Here is a 19,256-nt window from a genome sequence, read left to right as displayed (position 1 = left end):
ACAAGTAGTACCATACGATGGTTAATTACAATAGGAAGACCCTAAAAACAAGTAACATTGATGTAAAAACGTTATATTACAAGCATTTGGCAAGTTTTAAGCATCTAAATATCTAAATATCGTTCCACAATGTAATCTACTTTCGCTTTCGAGTCAGGATTCATTCGGGTTGCGTTCATTTGCATAATTTATACAAGCCATTTTCGCATTCGCTCAAGTTCCAGTTACCCAAAATTCATTTTGATTTCACAGAATGATAATTCATGAGAGTTTCGTCATGCTTCCGCTCTTACCGTATCCAATCTCGTGTTCCACCGTAAATGTTCGGATATTTCACGGGAGATATAAATGAAATTATTTGTGGCCACAAAAAAATAAAAACGAGCATTTTGTATCTCGTTAAATCAATTCTACCAGAAAACATCTAACATTGAAATTTTGCATTTTGCTAAAAGGAACATTGATTTTTTTATGGGTTAGCTTTATTTAACGAAATATTCGATATTTTTGAGCGTGATTGTTACTTTAAGTAGTGTGTAAAGCATTGTCCCAGATTAGCATGTGCAGTCCTCACTGGCTTATCAGGGATCACACTTACAGACTTCATAAATATAGGAAGTTTTTTTTTAAAACAAAATCTCCAGTGACAGCGGAAAGTGTCATCCCTAATCTTGGATGACACTTTTACACATGCATTAAGCTCTATTTTCCAACATTGTGAATATATTCCATCGGATACACACAAAAACCTATTAACTCACTGAAAGTTCTCTAGGTCTTCCTCAGTTATCTCCCCTGCTGACTCTTTCTCCAGTGCAAGGAGGTCAGAAAAGTAGGTGGCCAGCTCTTCTACTTCCTTTGCAGTGACATCACTTATTGTGGGTGCAGAACCGGCGATCTCAGATTCCAAGCAGACTTTGCTGGTTGAAGATTCTTCTGCCTTTAATTTACATGCTTTACAGAGTGTTTCAGTAACTGCCAATTCATCAAAATTTTCACAATTTCTGTCTTTGGCATCTTTAGCCTCCTTTTCCTTAAGATGGTTTTTCACAGTGTTGAAGCGCTTGAAGATGCACTGGACACAGCGACTTGCTGGAAGTGTTTTACGGCAGCGTTCACACTCTGTGGTACCGTTAGGCAGTGAAAAAGTGGCGCCATCTAGAGAGGGCTCTACGTCATCAAACTGCCCCTGCACCAAATCTTCCCCCTCCCCTAGGGAGACATGCCCAACACTCTGTCCTGACATTCGCAGTGCAAAAGGCCCTACCCCCTGTCCTGACAAACCCAAGTGGTTTTCGCTTGGGTCTTTCATTCTGGGACACTTACATATCAGGTTTTCCGAATTGTCCACATGCTTACAGTCCTCTGGCAGGGTCAACATCTTCAAGCACTGCTGGCACACATTACTTCCTACAGCTTCTGTCCCAGCCTTAACTGTAACCTTACTGGAACACTTCTTATACACATGCACCCGGTCACTACAGTTGATATCCACCACCTCTTGAAACATGTCCCGTTCCACCTCAACTATCCTCTTCAATGCATCCCCCTTTCCTGTGTTGCCAGCCCCTTCAGACCCTTTTCTTTCATCCCCTCTAATTTTCACAGTCCCTTCTCTGACATCCCCATCCCCATCATCATCCCCCACCACACAACCACACCCCTCACAACACGCTGCTCCGACCCCATTCCTGACCCCATTCCTTGTACCAGCCAGAGCTCCTATCCCATCACCTTCTGATGGCCCAGCACCATTGTTGCACTTCTGACCCTTACTGGCCCCCTGTTGGCTCTTTTGTTCCCTGTCTTCATGTTTATCACTGTTCCTGCATTTATGTTTGTCAGGAAACCATCTGACCACGGCTTTAGCCAGCTCATTTAGTACACCCATAAACATGGCTGCCTCTTCTGCATAGTTGTCATCCAGTGAGTCCAGGATCTGCGGAGAGTTTAGTTAAGTTGAAACATGGGTTATTTTAGCTTTACCCGTTACCACTTAGATACATATTAGTCGTGTTCTGAGAAATCTGGGCTTAATGCATGTGCATAAAGTGTCGTCCCAGATTATCCTGTGCAGTCCATACAGGCTAATCAGGGACGACACTTTCCACCTAAATTGGATTTTTGTTAAGAAGAGACATCATTTAAACGAAAAATGTCATAAAAGGGGAAAGTGTCGTCCCTGAATAGCCTGTGCGGACTGCACAGGCAAATCTGGGATGACACTTAAAGCACATGCATTAAGCCCAGTTTTCTCAGAACAAGGCTCATATTATTACGCATTTGTAGTTCCTTAGAAAGTTCAATTAAATTAAATACCTTTCTAACTAGATTCAAGTTTTAAAGGCTTCATTTCCTACCCTCAGTTACTGATGAGAAGCAAACAGCATAAAACCTTAACAGACTGCGAGTTACTCGCAGGCTGTTCTGCTTTTAATTATGCTATTTGCACAAAGCCATTTTCACTTTGCTTTTCTGGGTTAATTGCAAGGAAGGCTTAAAGCCTATTGAAACGGTTTCCTGGAAAAAAACAACAGTTGTTGGTGTCTTTTGGGTAGATCTCAAATACACAACCACCTTGGGTATCAAACCCAGTGCTTGTTTTATTTGGTGAAAGGACCTGGCCTTCCATTTTGGGGAAAAAAATTATCAACAAAACTTTGACAACTGGCCCCAGATGCTATCCCAAGGGTTCTGTGTAAAAAACATACACACACAACTCCAGCGCATCTTCATAAATCTCAAGTCATTGAGCTGAAACTGTTTTTCTTTTTTACTAACAGCAACCTTGACCCTACAAGCCCCATGTACTATCCCAAGCTAAATTTCCGTGTAAGTTTGCTTCATCCAAAGTTTCATCAAGATTGGTCAATTCAAAATAGATTGATTGGAAACTACCTGTTTAAGACTAAGTCTTAATCTTATAAGAAGGATTTTCAACTTTGTTCAAAATCTGGTTCATAAACATCTACTAAAACCTGGTTAATAAACATCTACTAACCCTGGTTCATAAACATCTACTAAAACCTGGTTCATAAACATCTACTTAAACCTGTTTCATAAACATCTACTAAAACCTGGTTCAAAAACATCTACTAAAACTTGGTTCATAAACATCTACTAAGACATGGTTAATGAACATTTTAAACCTGGTTAATGAACATCTACTAAAACCTGGTTCATAAACATCTACTTAAACCTGGTTAATGAACATCTTTGAAACCCTGGTTAATGAACATCCTCTTAAACCTGGTTCATAAAATCTACTTAAAATTGAATCATAAACATCTACTGAAACCTGGTTCATAAACATCTACTTAATCCTGGTTCATAATTGTCTACTAAATCCTGGTTCATAATTATCTACTAAAGCATGGTTCATAAACAACTACTAAATCTGGTTAATGAACATCTACGTAAACCTGATTCATAAACATCTACTAAAACAAATTTTTTTTAAATAAAATTCATTTTAATTATTAAATACTTACCTGTTATCGTATGCTTATACTTTCCAAGGGGAAATAACTCATCCGGAATTTTAACTGGGAATCCGCCACCTCAATACCGTAATACAGGCCAGGTTAAACATAGTGCAATGCAACCTAGCCAAAAATCGGTAACCAACCCTCAATATTCTTTCAATATATATACAAAAATATTAATCGAATAGCGGGGTGGGAGGTGGGACTTACCGATAACAGGTAAGTATTTAATAATTAAAATGAATTTTATTTAAAAAAAATTTGTTTTAATGTCATAAATACTGACCTGTTATCGTATGCTGATTTTGCAGCTGCGGTGGGAAGGTTCGTATATATTTTCCCAACACAGTAGAACCCATAAACAGGGTTATCAGCTAATGATATCAAGTAATCTTCGTTAAAACGGTATTAATTATGACTTCTCGGACAGAGTAATATGTCTATGTCGTAAAGAAGACACTACCGTTAGTGAAACCACAACAAGCCCAAACGTATACAAATTGTATTGTTGGCACTTCAGAAAACGAAGATAAAAAGATGACAAGGTGGTCGGATTCCTCCAGTAAACAGCTTAGAGCACGTCAAAAAGTGGGGTGTGATTAATATATGCCCACAAAACAGACAGAGCTCTTAATTCATGCGGTCAGATCCTAAAAAGGAATGAATCCTTAGATAGGATAAGATTAACTTTCCTTAGTCGAGGTCTAACCCCGAGAAATAGAAGCCGCAGACACATCTCCCCCCCCCTTTTTTGGGGGAAATGAAGAGTGTCTTTGAGAACCTCGAATGGACTTCTGACTAACACTGCTGAGATAGAACTTCAAAGCCCTGATTGCCCAAAGAAGTTTATCCTCATCTTCATGACTACCAGTTTAAGAAAACTTGGAAACTTGAAGGTAGAAGCCATATAGAGGACTTGATATTAAGCAAGGAATCCTGGCTGACACAACAAAGTGAAAACGACAATAGATCCAACTGGAATTGGTCGTTTTCAACAGAAAAAGCATGAATTTCACTTCTCCGTATGGTAAAAGCCATAATAAGAAGGAAAACCGTCTTAAAATTATATTGGAACTGTTAATAAGCCTGATGAAAAAGGTTCAAAGGGAGCTCATTAAGCATCCCAACATGTTACACAAGTCAAAACCGCTTAAGAAGGTAAAGGAACGAAAAACATAGTGTTGACGTTCCATAGTTTGGATCAGTTCCAAAATAGGTAAGACAGCACAGAGTTGCGATGACTTACACAAAACAAGGTATACGAGAGCATAATCTCTATCCTTTGATGAAGAAAAGAACAAATTTCTTATCATCAAGAAAAAGATGAGAAAAACCTCTATGTATCTAGCAGAGTGATTAAGGTAATAACTATGCTCTCAATTACCCAGTAAAAAAAATGAATTTCCATAGAACCTTTATACAGTTCTGATGGAATTATCCTTGCACAAGTAACAAGGATTGAAACTCTAACAGAAAAACGTTCTTCTGTAGAGATAACTAAAAGTTATTAATGGCCAGACATGAAGTGGCACATGTTTGGATCAGTAAAAATATGTCTCAGTGAGATATGATATTTGACCTGTGAAGAAGTTTCCTGAAAATAATTGTACAGGAGACTTAAAAGGTCGTAGAACCATAATCCCATGGTTCATTACGTATATTTCATGAAATTATGGCAAAAACTCAGTTATTGCAAAAACTCACCAAGAAGGCAAGATATTCCAGTTTATGTCAATGGACGAATGTATAACAATCGCACACCCTGCTGGATCGATTTCTGTGAACTGCATTGTTGACGTTGTTCAGCATACCGGTATACACTGCGATATACGATCGCATAACGCTAATAACTAGCGTTTGATGATAAACAACATTCTTTGATATACTATGTACACCATGCAACTCGTCTGCAACTTCACTGGCGCGCATGCGCGATTACATTATTGAACCCAACGGAAAAATAATTCGAAAGAAAGAACTGCAGGACAAAAGGTCCAACAGGGCGTTGAGACGAACTGGTATGAGAAAGACGAAAGAGAAAATTTGTTGTTCTTGCAAAGAACGAATAAGTTCCTGATTTCCAGTTACAAGGAGTGATAATATGATCACCTCCGTGTCTGTAAGTAATCCACGACCGATGTGTGATAGTTGAAACCATCACAAAGGAATCGTGAAAATGTGTTGTAAATGAAAAACAGCTAAAAAGAATTTTTGCTTTTCAAGATGTATATGTGCAGGTGATATTCGTTAGGATACCACATAATTGAGAAAATCAAGATACGTTGTTCTATGTGATCGTCCATAACCTTATCTGCTCACATCTGTATAAGATGTAAGGAAGGTTGTGGTAGAATAAACTATATTCTTGCCAAGATAATCTTCTAGTCTAGACACCACTGAATAGTGGTAAATAATGACAAAAAGATGGAAATCTGTGTCATTAAATAATCCCGAGATTAATACAATTATCTTAAAAATAAAGCTGAAACGGACGTAAGAAAAGACGTCTCAGCAGAAGGACCGGTGACCGGACCGGTAAATACCGACCGGTGACCGGAACCATTTGTCAAGGATGGGTGGGCAAAGAAACCACGGCAAGCCGAACTTTCCCACTCCAAACACACTTGAAAATTGGTAGAATAGGACAGTGTTTAACACTTATAAGTTAATGACCTATCTACAGAATATAGCCTCTTCTTGAACCAATAACAGGCGCCTTTAAAATCCTGAATAATACAGGTCGCGAAGTCATCGATTTGCGAAGTACGGAAATATGATTGATAGTGGTACCTCCGGAATCGGAGGTGTGATGGCAGAAAAAGGTGAAAACCCTAGGGGTAACCTTAAGCGGGTCCACGCTTGCCGGTAGAATGCATGGAAGTCTTAAATTCTGACTTGATTAATCCATTTACTTCAAGACTTCTAACCTGGACGAATTCCGAAAGGAATACGACCAGTTATAGGAAGACGGCCTGTTATGGCCAGAAGTGTAATAGAAGAATAACTTTAAGATGAGGTCCCTCCAGATCCTAGGATCTAAGATCTGAGTTCAATAGGTCCTAAGCCATCTACAAGACTGTAGCCGCTATGCGGTCAATCTGATAGGCAATCCTATGTATCAGAACTCTTGTTGATTCCAGTAGCTTGAAAATATGCACTGCCGTAGGAGCAATAGAAAAGCAGAAGTCGATACAAATGTCGTCTTGCTAATCCTGCTAGCGTCATTAATGTGTCCCAACTGTTCCGTGACACTGACTGCAAAGTCTGTAGCCGACAGGTAAAGGCGGTTAAAACAATTCATCCTTCGGGTCTCGAACATAAATTAATAGAGGTCAAATAGTAATGTTCGACCTCAATGCTAATCTCCGAGCCCACTTCAGCCGATCTATCTGCAAGACCAGTAGTCTGCATGTAGCCGGTTGAGATAGAAGTACAAATAACAGATATAGCATGATTTGGTGACCGTCGCCAGTAGAAAATCAGTATTGAAAAACACAAAAAGTCATGTAGATTGTTGAATCCATAAAATATAGTATTCAATACAATCATAGCCAGGGGTATACAACTATGTAATGTAGACGATACCCGTGATACTAAAAATTGACCGATGAAAACACAGTGGAATACCGGTAATTGGTAAGTGGTGACCGAACCGGACCGGTCAATGACCGGTAACTGTAGCCCGGTGAACGGACCAGTCATAATATGACCGGTGACGTTACCAGTTAAAGACCGAAAAAATGGTGGAATCCAAATGGTCTGTTATCAATGTCAAGCACTGCTCGGAAAAGAAGATCATGCCAAAAAAATCCAATCCGATGGCGATGAGACATCACTTATTCTGACCGGTGATCAGTGATCGGTGATATGACCGTAGAATGGTGACCGATGTCCGGTGATCGGGACCGGTATAATATAACTGCGTCAGAATGGAAATATCTGGTGCAGAAGAATGACCATCCACGAAGTCATCTGATAATGTTAACCGGAAAACAACGGTAGATTATCAGTATTAATAGGCATAAGTGTCCTTGTAGTCGTAGTGGAGAAAAGAACAGCTTATCCCGAAGCCTGAATGTTAAACGAACTAGTGTTCGTATACAACTACGGCTCGGTGACTGCAACATGTGTGGATGCCATAAGAAGAACCATCACACGTGGAATGGAGACATGATATTCCTAAAGGAATAAAATGGAGAACGTCGATATGACCAGTAGGTTCATTAACGCCTACGTGAGAAGTGGCGACATCCATATAACTTCGATGCCGAAATATTGTTCGGCTACGCTGGAAATATTGTCTTCTACAATATTGTCTCCGTGAGCATTGACATGATCGCTTACGAGCGTATCAACGCCGAGAACTGCTCAATGAAGGAGAGGTATGTTCGATAAATATCCAGTGGTGCTCAATGCAGTCCGCTGATGTCTACGTGAAGGTTGACGACGTCCTCGTTTCCTGCGATGTCGAGATCTGGATCGGCCGAGATGTGGATCGGCTGCGATGAGACCGAGATCTTCTAGAATAACGTCTCCGTGAGTGACGACGTGATCGCTTACGAGAGCCTCGACGATGAGAACTGCTCGACGAAGAAGAGCGTGTCCGATGTCTAATCCTTGATGAAGACGATGTATTCAACGAAGAATAGGAGAATAATTCAATGAAGAAGACCGAGTTCTTCTTCTTGACCGGTGACTGGTGTTATCGGTGGCAGGCCTAACTGATGACTGTTGACCGGTGACCGGAGCGGTGATCAATGACCGGACCGGTGACCGGACCGGACCGTTGACATGACCGGACCGGTGACATGACCGGACCGGTGACATGACCGGTGACCGGACCGGACCGGTGACATGACCGGTGACCGGACCGGTGACATGACCGGTGACCGGACCGGTGACATGACCGGTGACCGGACCGGACCGGTGATCAATGACCGGACCGGTGACCGGACCGGACCGGTGACCGGACCGGTGACATGACCGGTGACCGGACCGGTGACATGACCGGTGACCGGACCGGACCGGTGACCGGACCGGTGATCAATGACCGGACCGGTGACCGGACCGGTGACCGGACTGGACCGGTGACCGGACCGGTGACCGGACCGGTGACCGGACCGGACCGGTGACCGGACCGGTGATCAATGACCGGACCGGACCGGTGACATGACCGGTGACCGGACCGGCCGGTCAGACGTCGATCAATGGTCCGTGATCAACGTCCCCGGTGACGTACCGGTCATATCATGACCAGTGTTGTCACCGGATAATGACCGTATGGCGGATGCCAAATGGTCCGGCATTGGTCGATGTCCTTGACCAATGCCATCGGGCAAAGACCGGCTGACGGGTGTCGCCATATGGTCTGATGTTGACCGACTGTCTAAGAGACTTAGCATAGTACGGTCGCGATCGTGCCCGATACCCGGTGACTGATACTGCAACTATCATCCATGATCTGCGAAGTCACCGGGTATTTATCCACTCTTGTTTCTGCGACCATCATGTAGTCGAATATATGAAAAACAAGAGCAAAGCATATTCAACCATAAACTGGTCACAGACCAGATTATCATACGGCACATAAAATCATTATTTGACCATAATGAAAATTATAATAATACTGCCGTAGATCATAAATTAAACAAAAGTTTAATTCAAAACAGATGAAAAATAAAATGACGATCAATTAGATTGTCATACGGAACGTTAAAATCATTATTGCACACAATGGCAAATGATAAACAATCTGTCAATAGAAGAACACGCTTTGCACGATCTCGTAACACATTAGAAGAACATGCTTTGCACGTTCTAGCAATGTATTAGAAGAGCACGTTTTGCACGTGGTCGTTCGCGCCTGAAAACACCCAGCATGGTAGAAATAAACCATTGTTCGATAAAAACAAGCATGGCTTACCTTTTACAAATGAAACAAAATCCATTAAATCCACACAAATTAATCCGAATGAGAAATAAAAAGATAAATAACACAATTTATCTATTCAAAACCCCAATCAACCAAGTGAAAAACAATATTTTAATTCAGAGCCGTAAAAGACACGTATACACCTGGTTGATCCGGAAAGAATATTGAGGGTTGGTTACCGATTTTTGGCTAGGTTGCATTGCACTATGTTTAACCTGGCCTGTATTACGGTATTGAGGTGGCGGATTCCCAGTTAAAATTCCGGATGAGTTATTTCCCCTTGGAAAGTATAAGCATACGATAACAGGTCAGTATTTATGACATTAAAACCTGGTTCATTAACATCTACTTAAACCTGATTAATGAACATCTACTTAAACCTGTTTTATAAACATCTACTAAAACCTGGTTCATAAACATCTACTAAAACCTGGTCCATAAACATCTAATTAAACCTGCTTCATAAACATCTACTAAAACCTGGTTAATAAACATCTACTTAAACCTGGTTCATAAAAATCTTCTAAAACCTGGTTCATAAAAATCTACTAAACCCTTAAAACCTGGTTCATTAACATCTTCTAAAACCTAGGTAATAAAAATCTAAAAAATTCTGGTTAATAAACATCCACTAAAACCTGGTTCATTAACATCTACTAAAACCTAGTTCATTAACAACTACTCAAACCTAGTTCATTAACAACTACTTAAACCTAGTTCATTAACATCTACAAAAACCTAGTTCATTAACAACTACTAAAACCTGTTTTATAAACATGCACTAAGTTTATTTGATCAAACAGCAGGGCATACTGTGTTCCATATCTGAAAATTATTATTCCTATTTAAACAATTAATACATGAGAATGCAGAAGTGGCAAATAAACTGTAATCCAGCGCTCTCACACTACTTTGGGGGAAGGGGTCCGCAGCCCTTAGGAGGGGGAATTTTTTTTCAAATAGGGGAATTTTTATAACAAAAAACAACAACTGTCTGTGTTGAACTGTAAAAAACATATATTTCTATATATATGTTACTGTCTATAGGACAGAATGGTGGACTTTTACTCAATCTATATAACAGTAATCTTATTTAAAAGTCCAATATATTGAGGTTGAAGGGGTCCAAAGATCATGACCTTGATATATCCCGCGCACGAAATTGTCAGGTTATTCATGCATGTTTATGTACACATTAGCATAGTTTGGCAATCTCAAAACACGCTATTTACCTACCTCATTGAAGTATTTGTTATATCCATATGTTATTCATTGGTATAAAACAAAACATTATTCCATGTAAGTATTCAAATGTGTATAATTAAAATTGTAATCCGAAAAACAATTGCCAAGATTTATTGTTCAAAAAAGCATGCACAAATTAGACCCCAATGTACAAAATGACGTCATCTTATCCTCATGGAAAACACGGGCTTTAATAGTAGTGCATTTTGACAAACTGAGGGAGCTTTACCTCTAAATTAAAAGCAAGTAGTTTACATTGTATCTAATGCGCAAAGATTGTTGAGATAGGTCAGTATTGACTTGTGACATTTACAGTTATAATTGTATACATCTTCATGTGTGCACTGGTGCGCTTCGGCAGTTCAAAGCAATTTCAAGAGAGAATGGTTACACCCGAAATGACCTGTGATGTTTGGCCAGTGTTGTTATTGTTTATCGCAGTACACAGGTGTTATAGTGATGTACAATGAAACCAAACAATCTGGTCAAAACTGGATTATGAATGTCAGATTAAACAGAAAATATAAGTGGGTGAAAAAAGGGAAAAAAACTAGCTTGTACCTGATTTTTTCTGATTATGCTCGTCACATTTTTGGGAGCCATAACATAGCCAATTTGTGATATATAGGACAACGCCATATAATGGACAGTGATATATTGGAGTAAATTTTCAACTATAAATCAGCGATTGTTTCTCATTTTCTGAGGGGGAAAAAATCAGTTTTCGGGGAAAAATATATTCTTTTCAGGTGGGGGACTGCCGCCGAAATTCAGCGGCAGATTTGATAGATTGAGGGCCCTGTAATCTAAAATCAACAATAAAATACCATTCCATTTATAGGTAAAATAACCAGTAAAGAAACATCATAACAATATTTCACTACTTGAATCCCATTTTGCGAAGACCTCTCACCTCCTGAACAGAGTCTTATATTAATATCAGATCAAATAAAAGATAATATAAGTCACGTTCTGAGAAAACTGGGCATAATGTATGTGCGTAAAGTGTCGTCCCAGATTAGCCTGTGCAGTCCGCACAGGCTAATCAGGGACAACACTTTCCACGTTTATGGTATTTTTCGTTTACAGGAAGTCTCTTCTACACTAAAATCCAGTTAAAGCGGAAAGTGTCGTCCCTGATTAGCCTAGGCTAATCTGCATGATGCCCAGTTTTCTCAGAACAAGGCTCATATAATTTCATTAACATGCCATTTAATGAGTAGAGAAAAGCCTCTCGCCTCTTGCACGGTGTCCTGTATCAGGGGCAGTAACTGGGCGCTGCTATACTGCAACATGACCTTGAGAACCAGGGGACACTTCCTGTTCCTGTCCAGGTGTCTTAGTCGCAGGGATATGGAGTTCATCAGGTAGTCGGCATTCTCTCGGATCAGCTGGTCTATGGACCTGTATATACAACCATTTGATGCGATCATACAGGTGGTCATGTAGAACTTTGACAATGAGAGCTGTAGTTTGAAAGACGACTTCACAATAAGGATACTTAAGAGATGCAAACCTACAACTTGTGTTAGTTACCTTTACTGTGCTTTTAGCAACTGTATTATTCCAGACAGACTGTCTCATATATGATTAAATTTGCAACAGGAATGTACAAAATCCCTTATGCATATTAAAGTAAAGATTCATGAAATAAATTCCTAAGACTAAAACTATCACCAAAGTCACTTTTTTTTAAACAATAAATACACTTTTTTTAGATTCAAGAGGAACAAGCTATTTCGCTGAATTGATATCCCCTGCCAATATGCTTCTGGACACTCATACCAAGATTCAATGAAATCCGCCACAGCACTTAAAAGATATGGATCCGGACACAAAAAAAGCATTTTTGCAAGATACAAAGGGCCATAACTCTGTTATTAACAAATGCTGTACAAGGCCATTACGCGTGACCATCCTCTTATCCATATGTATACTCATACAAAATTTCAATGAAATCCGCCAAAGCACTTCCAAGATATGGCTCCGGACACAAAAGTGCCGGACGGACAGAAAGACATACGGAAAGAAGGACGGACAACGCCAAAACAATATCCCTCCGCCTATAGCGGGGGATAAAGAGCCAAAATATGATAACACTTGGGTCTGTCTCCTTTTAAGACCCAGTACTTAGTGACTTTAAAACAGAAGCCTACAAGGAAGATTTGAGCTCATAATTCCAAATACAGGCTGTACAAGACACTCCTGAAGCAAAATTGGAAAAAAAGGCAGAAAAGACAGGGATTCAGAAAAGATTGATGTTGATATATTTATGCTGGGCTTTGTAAAAAAGACTATTGCCAAGCAATATATGTCCCCTACTGGCTCCACAATTGTCATTTTTTTGATGTTGTTGCCATAGCAACCAGAATTTTTGACTTAGAAACAAAATGAAATGACGTGCATAATGTCCATATTGCCATCTATCCATGTTTTAAGTTTCATGAAAAAATATGAGTAACTTTTTAAGTTATTGCAGGATCCAGAAAAGTGTGACAGACAGTCTGACGGACTGACAGACGCACAGACCGCAAACCATAAGGTGAAACCGGTAGGAGACAAAAAATGGGCTATATGCATTTGCGTAAAGTTTCATCCCAGATCAGCTTACTTAGTCAGCACAGGCTAATCAGGGACAACACTTTCCACCCAGCATACATTGTTTAAAGAGACTTAAACAAACACACCAAACAATCCATTAAAGCTTAAAAAGTTGTCCCTGATTAGCCTGTGCAGACTGCTCTGGCTTTCCATGAACAAGGCTCAAATAGTACTTATGAGTTGTGTTCTAAGAAAACTGGGCATAATGCATGCGCGTAGGGTCATCCCAGATAAGCCTGTTTAGTCCGCACAGGCTAACCAGGGACGACACTTTCCGCCTAAATTGGAATTTTGCTTAGAGACTTCATTTAAACGAAAAATGTCATAAAAGCGGAAAGTGTCATCCCTGATTATCAACCCTAATCTGGGATGACACTTTACGCACATGCATTATGCCCAGTTTTCTCAGAACATGACTCATATCATTATCTTAAAACTTAATCATTACTGAAATTACTCCTATGATAAATATCTTACTGAATAAAACCTGCCACAACTCTTACTTGTATCTACATGCATGGCAAACATCCCCGAGGGCTATTAATGCTGTATTGGAAATAACGGCTGACTCATCTCCCAGTTTCTCTAACATTGGATACAGAGCTGACATCAACAGGGGCTCAAACCCGGTCTTCAAGATCTGCATTTACAAATACATATGAGCCAAACTCTAGAACAAGAGGGCCATGATGGCCCTGTATCGCTCCACTGTTTTTTATGCGAAAAAAGTGTGCAATGCGCATGGGTTGAAATGTGACTTTCTCTTTCTATCCCTCGTCCCACTGGGTGCTTAAAGTTGGAAGGGTGAGCATTTATATAAATAAATTTGGCCCCAGGGGCATAATTAGAACAAACTTGGTAGAGAACAAGCAAATTCGTTGAATTGATATCCCCCGCCAAACTAGAGCTTTGTTACAGATGTCAGCATTTTTTAAAGATACAAAGGGCCAACAATCCGTTATTAACGGATGGTGTACAATGCCATTTGGCATGCATCATCATCTTATCCATATATATATACTCATAGCAAGTATCAATGAAATCGGCCAAAGCACTTCCAAGATATGGCTCCGGACACAAAAGTGCCGGCCGGCCGGACGAACAGACGGAAGGACGGACGGACAACGCCAAGACAATATCCCTCCGCCTTTGGCAGGGGATAACTATAAGATGTCACTACATACCAAATTTGGTTGCCCTAGGCCCAATGATTATGGACACGAAGATTTTAAAGTTTGCACAAAAGAGGCTTTATATAAGCATATGTTCAGTTTTGTGACCCCTGGGGCAGGGTAAAATTTCAGCCAAGGGGAATAATTTGAACAAATTTGGTAGAGGACTATTAGATGTCACTACATTCCAAATTTAGAAGCCCTAGGCTCTATAATTATGAACAAGAAGATTTTTAAAGGTTTGCACAAAATAGGCCTTATTTAAGCATATGTTCATTTTTGTGACCCCCGGGACAGGGTCAAATTTGACCCCAGGGGCATAATTTGAAAAAACTTGGTAGAGAACCTTAAGATTTTAATACATACCAAATTTGGTAGAAATAGGCCCAATGGTTATGGACAAGTAGATTTTTAAAGTTTGCACAAAATAGGCCCAATATAAGCATAGGTTCATTTTGTGACCCCTGAGGAACGGTCAAATTTGATCCCAGGGGCTTAATTTGAACAAACTTAGTAGAGGACTATTAAATGCCACTACATACCAAATTTGGTAGCCCTATGCCATATGGTTATGGACAAGTAGATTTTTAAAGTTTGCACAAAATAGGCCTTATTTAAGCGAATGTTCATTTTTGTGACCCCTGGGACAGGGTCAAATTTATCCCCAGGGGCATAATTTGAACGAACTAAGTAGAGAACTATTAGATGTCACTACATACCGATTTGGTAGCCCTATGCCATACGGTTATGGACAAGAGATTTTCAAAGTTTGCACAAAATAGGCTTTATATAAGCATATGTTCATTTTTGTGACCCCCGGGGCAGGGTCAAATTTGACCCCAGGTGCATAATTTGAACAAATTTGGTAGAGGACTATTAGATGTCACTACATACCAAATTTGGTAGCCCTATGCCATATGGTTATGGACAAGTAGATTTTTAAAGTTTGCACAAAATAGGATTTATTTAAGCGTATGTTCATTTTTGTGACCCCTGGGGCATGGTCAAATTTAACCCCAGGGGCATAATTTGAACAAACTAAGTAGAAAACTATTAGATGTCACTACATACCGAATTTGGCAGCCCAAGGCCTTACGGTTATAGACAAAAAAGATTTTTAAGTGTGCACAAAATAGGCTTTATATAAGCATATGCTCATTTGTGTGACCCCCCGGGCAGGGTCAAATATGACCCCAGGGGCATAATTTGAACAAATTTGGAAGAGGACTATTAGATGTCTCTACATACCAAAGTTGATAGCTCTAGGCCCAATGGTTATGGAGGAAAAGATTTTGAAAGTTTTCACAAGATAGGCCTTATATAAGCAAATTTTCAATTTTGTGACCCGGGGGCAGGGTCAAATTTGACCCCAGGGACATAATTTGAACAAATTTGAAAGAGGTTCACCCCAGGAACATTTGTGAGAAGTTTTATCAGAATTGGACTTGTAATTTAGGAGAAGAAGATGTTTAAGGAAAAAGTTAACGCACTCACAGACGCACAACAGACACAGGACCATGACATAAGCCCCGCTGGCCTCTGGCCAGTGGAGCTAAAAATGGGGTTTAATGCATGTGCGTATAGATGTACCAAAAAACAACCTGTACAGTCAGCATGGGGTATTCAGGGACGACACTTTCCACCTTAACTAGAATTATGCTAAGAGACTCCCTTTAAACAAAGAAATACCATCAAAAAGGAGAAAGTCGTCCCTGATTAGCCTGTACAGATTAACAGGCTAGTCTGGAATGCCACTTTACACACATGCATTAAGCCCAGTTATTCCATGAACAAGGCTAAACTATATCTGGCACTATAACAGTCTAGATGAAAGTCCATGAGGTCCTTTATGGTCAGTGAAAACTTCAGGTCATTGACACATTTGAAGTTGACTAGTTTTGGTGTTTCAGATTTGCAGATCATCCAGCCAACATCACGCAAAATATATTCAAGCTTTCACATTTGATTTTCATAGCATTAATTACTATTTTTGTTACACTGAATGGTAGAAAATATAACTACATTTGCTCCAGGAAGCAGCATTTACTTTGCATTGAAACTAATAAGGTAAAGGCAAAATAATTTGGTTTCATATATATTTCTTATTAACCTAAATGCAACAAAAGTCATAAAACAATTATCATAAAAATCTTTAAAATGTTCTAAACTTCTATCATACCTTTGCAAAGTTACCAAATCCTTCCAAAAACAGGGAAATCTGTAAAATATTGCGATTCAGTTTGGCAGCTGATAAATCATTTTCTGGGGAAGTGTTTGTAACAGCCAGGTGTCTCAGTTGATGATCCAACGACTGAACCTTCCCAGACTGAGCGGTCACAGAGGTCACAAGGTCAAAGTTCACTGGACTTAAATACTCATCCACTAACATTCTGTGTAAAGATAATAAATTCAAAGAAAAAATCATGTAAACATTTATCAAATGATCAAATGATAGATGTGCATGATGAAAATTTTAGTTAACTATAAAAAACAAGACTATTGCCAAGCAATATATGTCCGGCTCCACCATTGTCAGAATTAAAAAAAAAAAATTGTTGCCATAGCAACCAGAATTTTTGACGTAGGATCAAAATGAAATGACTTGTATAATGTTCATATTGTCATCTATCCATTTTTCAAGTTTCATGAAAAAATATGAAGAACTTTTTAAGTTATCACAGGATCGAGAAAAACACCATTTTCAGCAGTATTTCTAGTCTAATTGTTGCCATAGCAACCAGAATTGTTGACGTAGGAACAAAATGAAATGATGTGCATAATGTCCATATTGCCATCTATCCATGATTTAAGTTTCATGAAAAAATATGAAAACATTTTAAAGTTATCGCAGGATCTAGAAAAGTGTGAGAGGCAGACAGACAGACTCACAGACAGACCCACAGAGCACAAACCATAAGTCCACTCCGGTGAAACCGGTAGGGGACAAAAAGCACATTTGTTGAAGAGATGACAGACTTACAACCCAATTCTATATCCCTCTGCCTTGGGCGGGGGATAACAAGACATGTGTGCACCAATTTAGCCAGTTGTCAAGTTCACATGCAAGTTCATATCTATATACCTTCATCACTCCAGCTGTTATACATTTTAAGTAGCACAGAAATATTAAGAAAGGGGCAAATCTGTACGCCTAGACATACAGGGAATGTTCATATATGGGCTGTACTCTGTGAAATGGGGGTTAAATGCATGTGTGTAAAGTGTCGTCCCAGATTAGCCTGTGTAGTCCGTACAGGCTAAATAGGGACAACAATTTCCGCCTTTATTAGTTAGCCCGTGTAGTCGGTACAGGCTAATCAGGGACAACACTTTCCGCCTTAATTAGATTTTTGCTAAGAAGAGACTTTCTTGAAACTAAAAATATCATAAAAGTGGAAATTGTCATCCCGGACTGCAAAGGCTAATCTGGGACGACATTTTACGCACAAGAATTAAACCTGCTTTTCACAGAGCACGGCCCATATATATTTCACAATCAGCACATGTGTAGCTTAAAGGTTCTATACCTAACGAAAGCTGTATATATATATATATATATATATATATATATATATATATATATATATATATATATATATATATATATATATATATATATATATACATGTATATATACATGACTATATATATATATATTGCACAATGAACACATGTGTATCTATGAGATTCTATACCTGACAACAGCTGAAAGCTCATCTTTGCCATGCGTCTGCCAGCTGCGACCATTCTTTGAGTTGTTGGTGTATGCTGAAACAGTTTGTTAACCCTTTCCCACTCAGAAACAAAGTAAAAATGGCTATGTGCAAACAGCATAAAACCAGAACAGCCTGCGAGTAACTCAGTAAATTAGTATTTACTGTATGTTTTTGTTCTTTGCATTCCATTTTCAAAATCAATAACCATGGTAACATATCAAATATTAACGATTATATATTTTAATTGTAAAAGTGATAAAAAAGGAAGAAAAATAGGTCTATTTATTAAGTTGCTAGGTTTATTTTGTTTGACAATCAATATTTACTTGGCAAAATGACACATCATATCATATACATTTATAATTGTTATCATGGAAACGGCTTTTAGAGTTTCACAAATTATTAATTAAAACATATATGCGTATAATCTGATAAATTGGGAATGCCTTAAGCAAATGATGCAGTGTATAATACATTATAATTTTCTTTTATTTGAATACTTTGGAAAAAATGTATAAAATACTTAATGTATAACTTGTTACCATGACAACCAACCAATATTTGTTGCTGTTTAACAACATGGATTGTGTTTGAAATACTGATTTTTATATACCATTACAAATATTAACATGTATTTTTCATGTTGCCATAGCAACCATAATAATGTGATACTAATTATAAAACTGGTGTTTTCCCATATTTAATAGATTGTCCTTTAAGATAAAAGTAAATTCATTCAATGCTTTAACAGGGCATATTTCAACTCTTCTGGAACCTTGCACTTTGTACTGTATGCCTTTACTTGGTTGTTTTGGGGAAAATGCAAATTTTGGATCTGGAATTCTTTTAAGAGCAAACGTCCACTGATTTGGGAAAAGACTAATTTAACAAATTATAAATACAAAATCATATATTTTTTTTATATACAGTGACCCCACGTTTATCCGGAAATGTCCGTTTCGGCAGAATTTCCAGATTAACGAATCTTCGGGATTATGTAACCAGTGCCGTTTCAAGTGTTAAATATTTACCTTATGACATAAACCTTATGTTAATGTACATTTACATACTTTTTTCTCATCAAGGATGATATTGTCTTGTTACG

At 38.8% G+C, this 19,256-nt stretch overlaps 1 protein-coding gene across 1 annotated transcript in view; it reads right to left on the bottom strand.

Annotated features, from left to right (window-relative positions):
- Positions 1–19,256, bottom strand: part of LOC127881932 (TELO2-interacting protein 1 homolog) — a 68,425-nt gene that overhangs the window by 7,617 nt on the left and 41,552 nt on the right. The window contains exons 13-17 of the mRNA XM_052430159.1: positions 18,131–18,203; positions 16,615–16,825; positions 13,767–13,903; positions 11,901–12,066; positions 762–1,939 (exon numbers count right to left, since the gene is read on the bottom strand). Coding sequence (XP_052286119.1) covers positions 762–1,939; positions 11,901–12,066; positions 13,767–13,903; positions 16,615–16,825; positions 18,131–18,203 — 1,765 coding nt within the window. The remainder of the gene's footprint in view (positions 1–761; positions 1,940–11,900; positions 12,067–13,766; positions 13,904–16,614; positions 16,826–18,130; positions 18,204–19,256) is intronic.

Source organism: Dreissena polymorpha, chromosome 5, assembly GCF_020536995.1.
Source record: "Dreissena polymorpha isolate Duluth1 chromosome 5, UMN_Dpol_1.0, whole genome shotgun sequence".
Taxonomy (NCBI): Eukaryota; Metazoa; Mollusca; class Bivalvia; order Myida; family Dreissenidae; genus Dreissena; species Dreissena polymorpha.
This window is presented reverse-complemented; position numbering and strand designations above follow the sequence as displayed.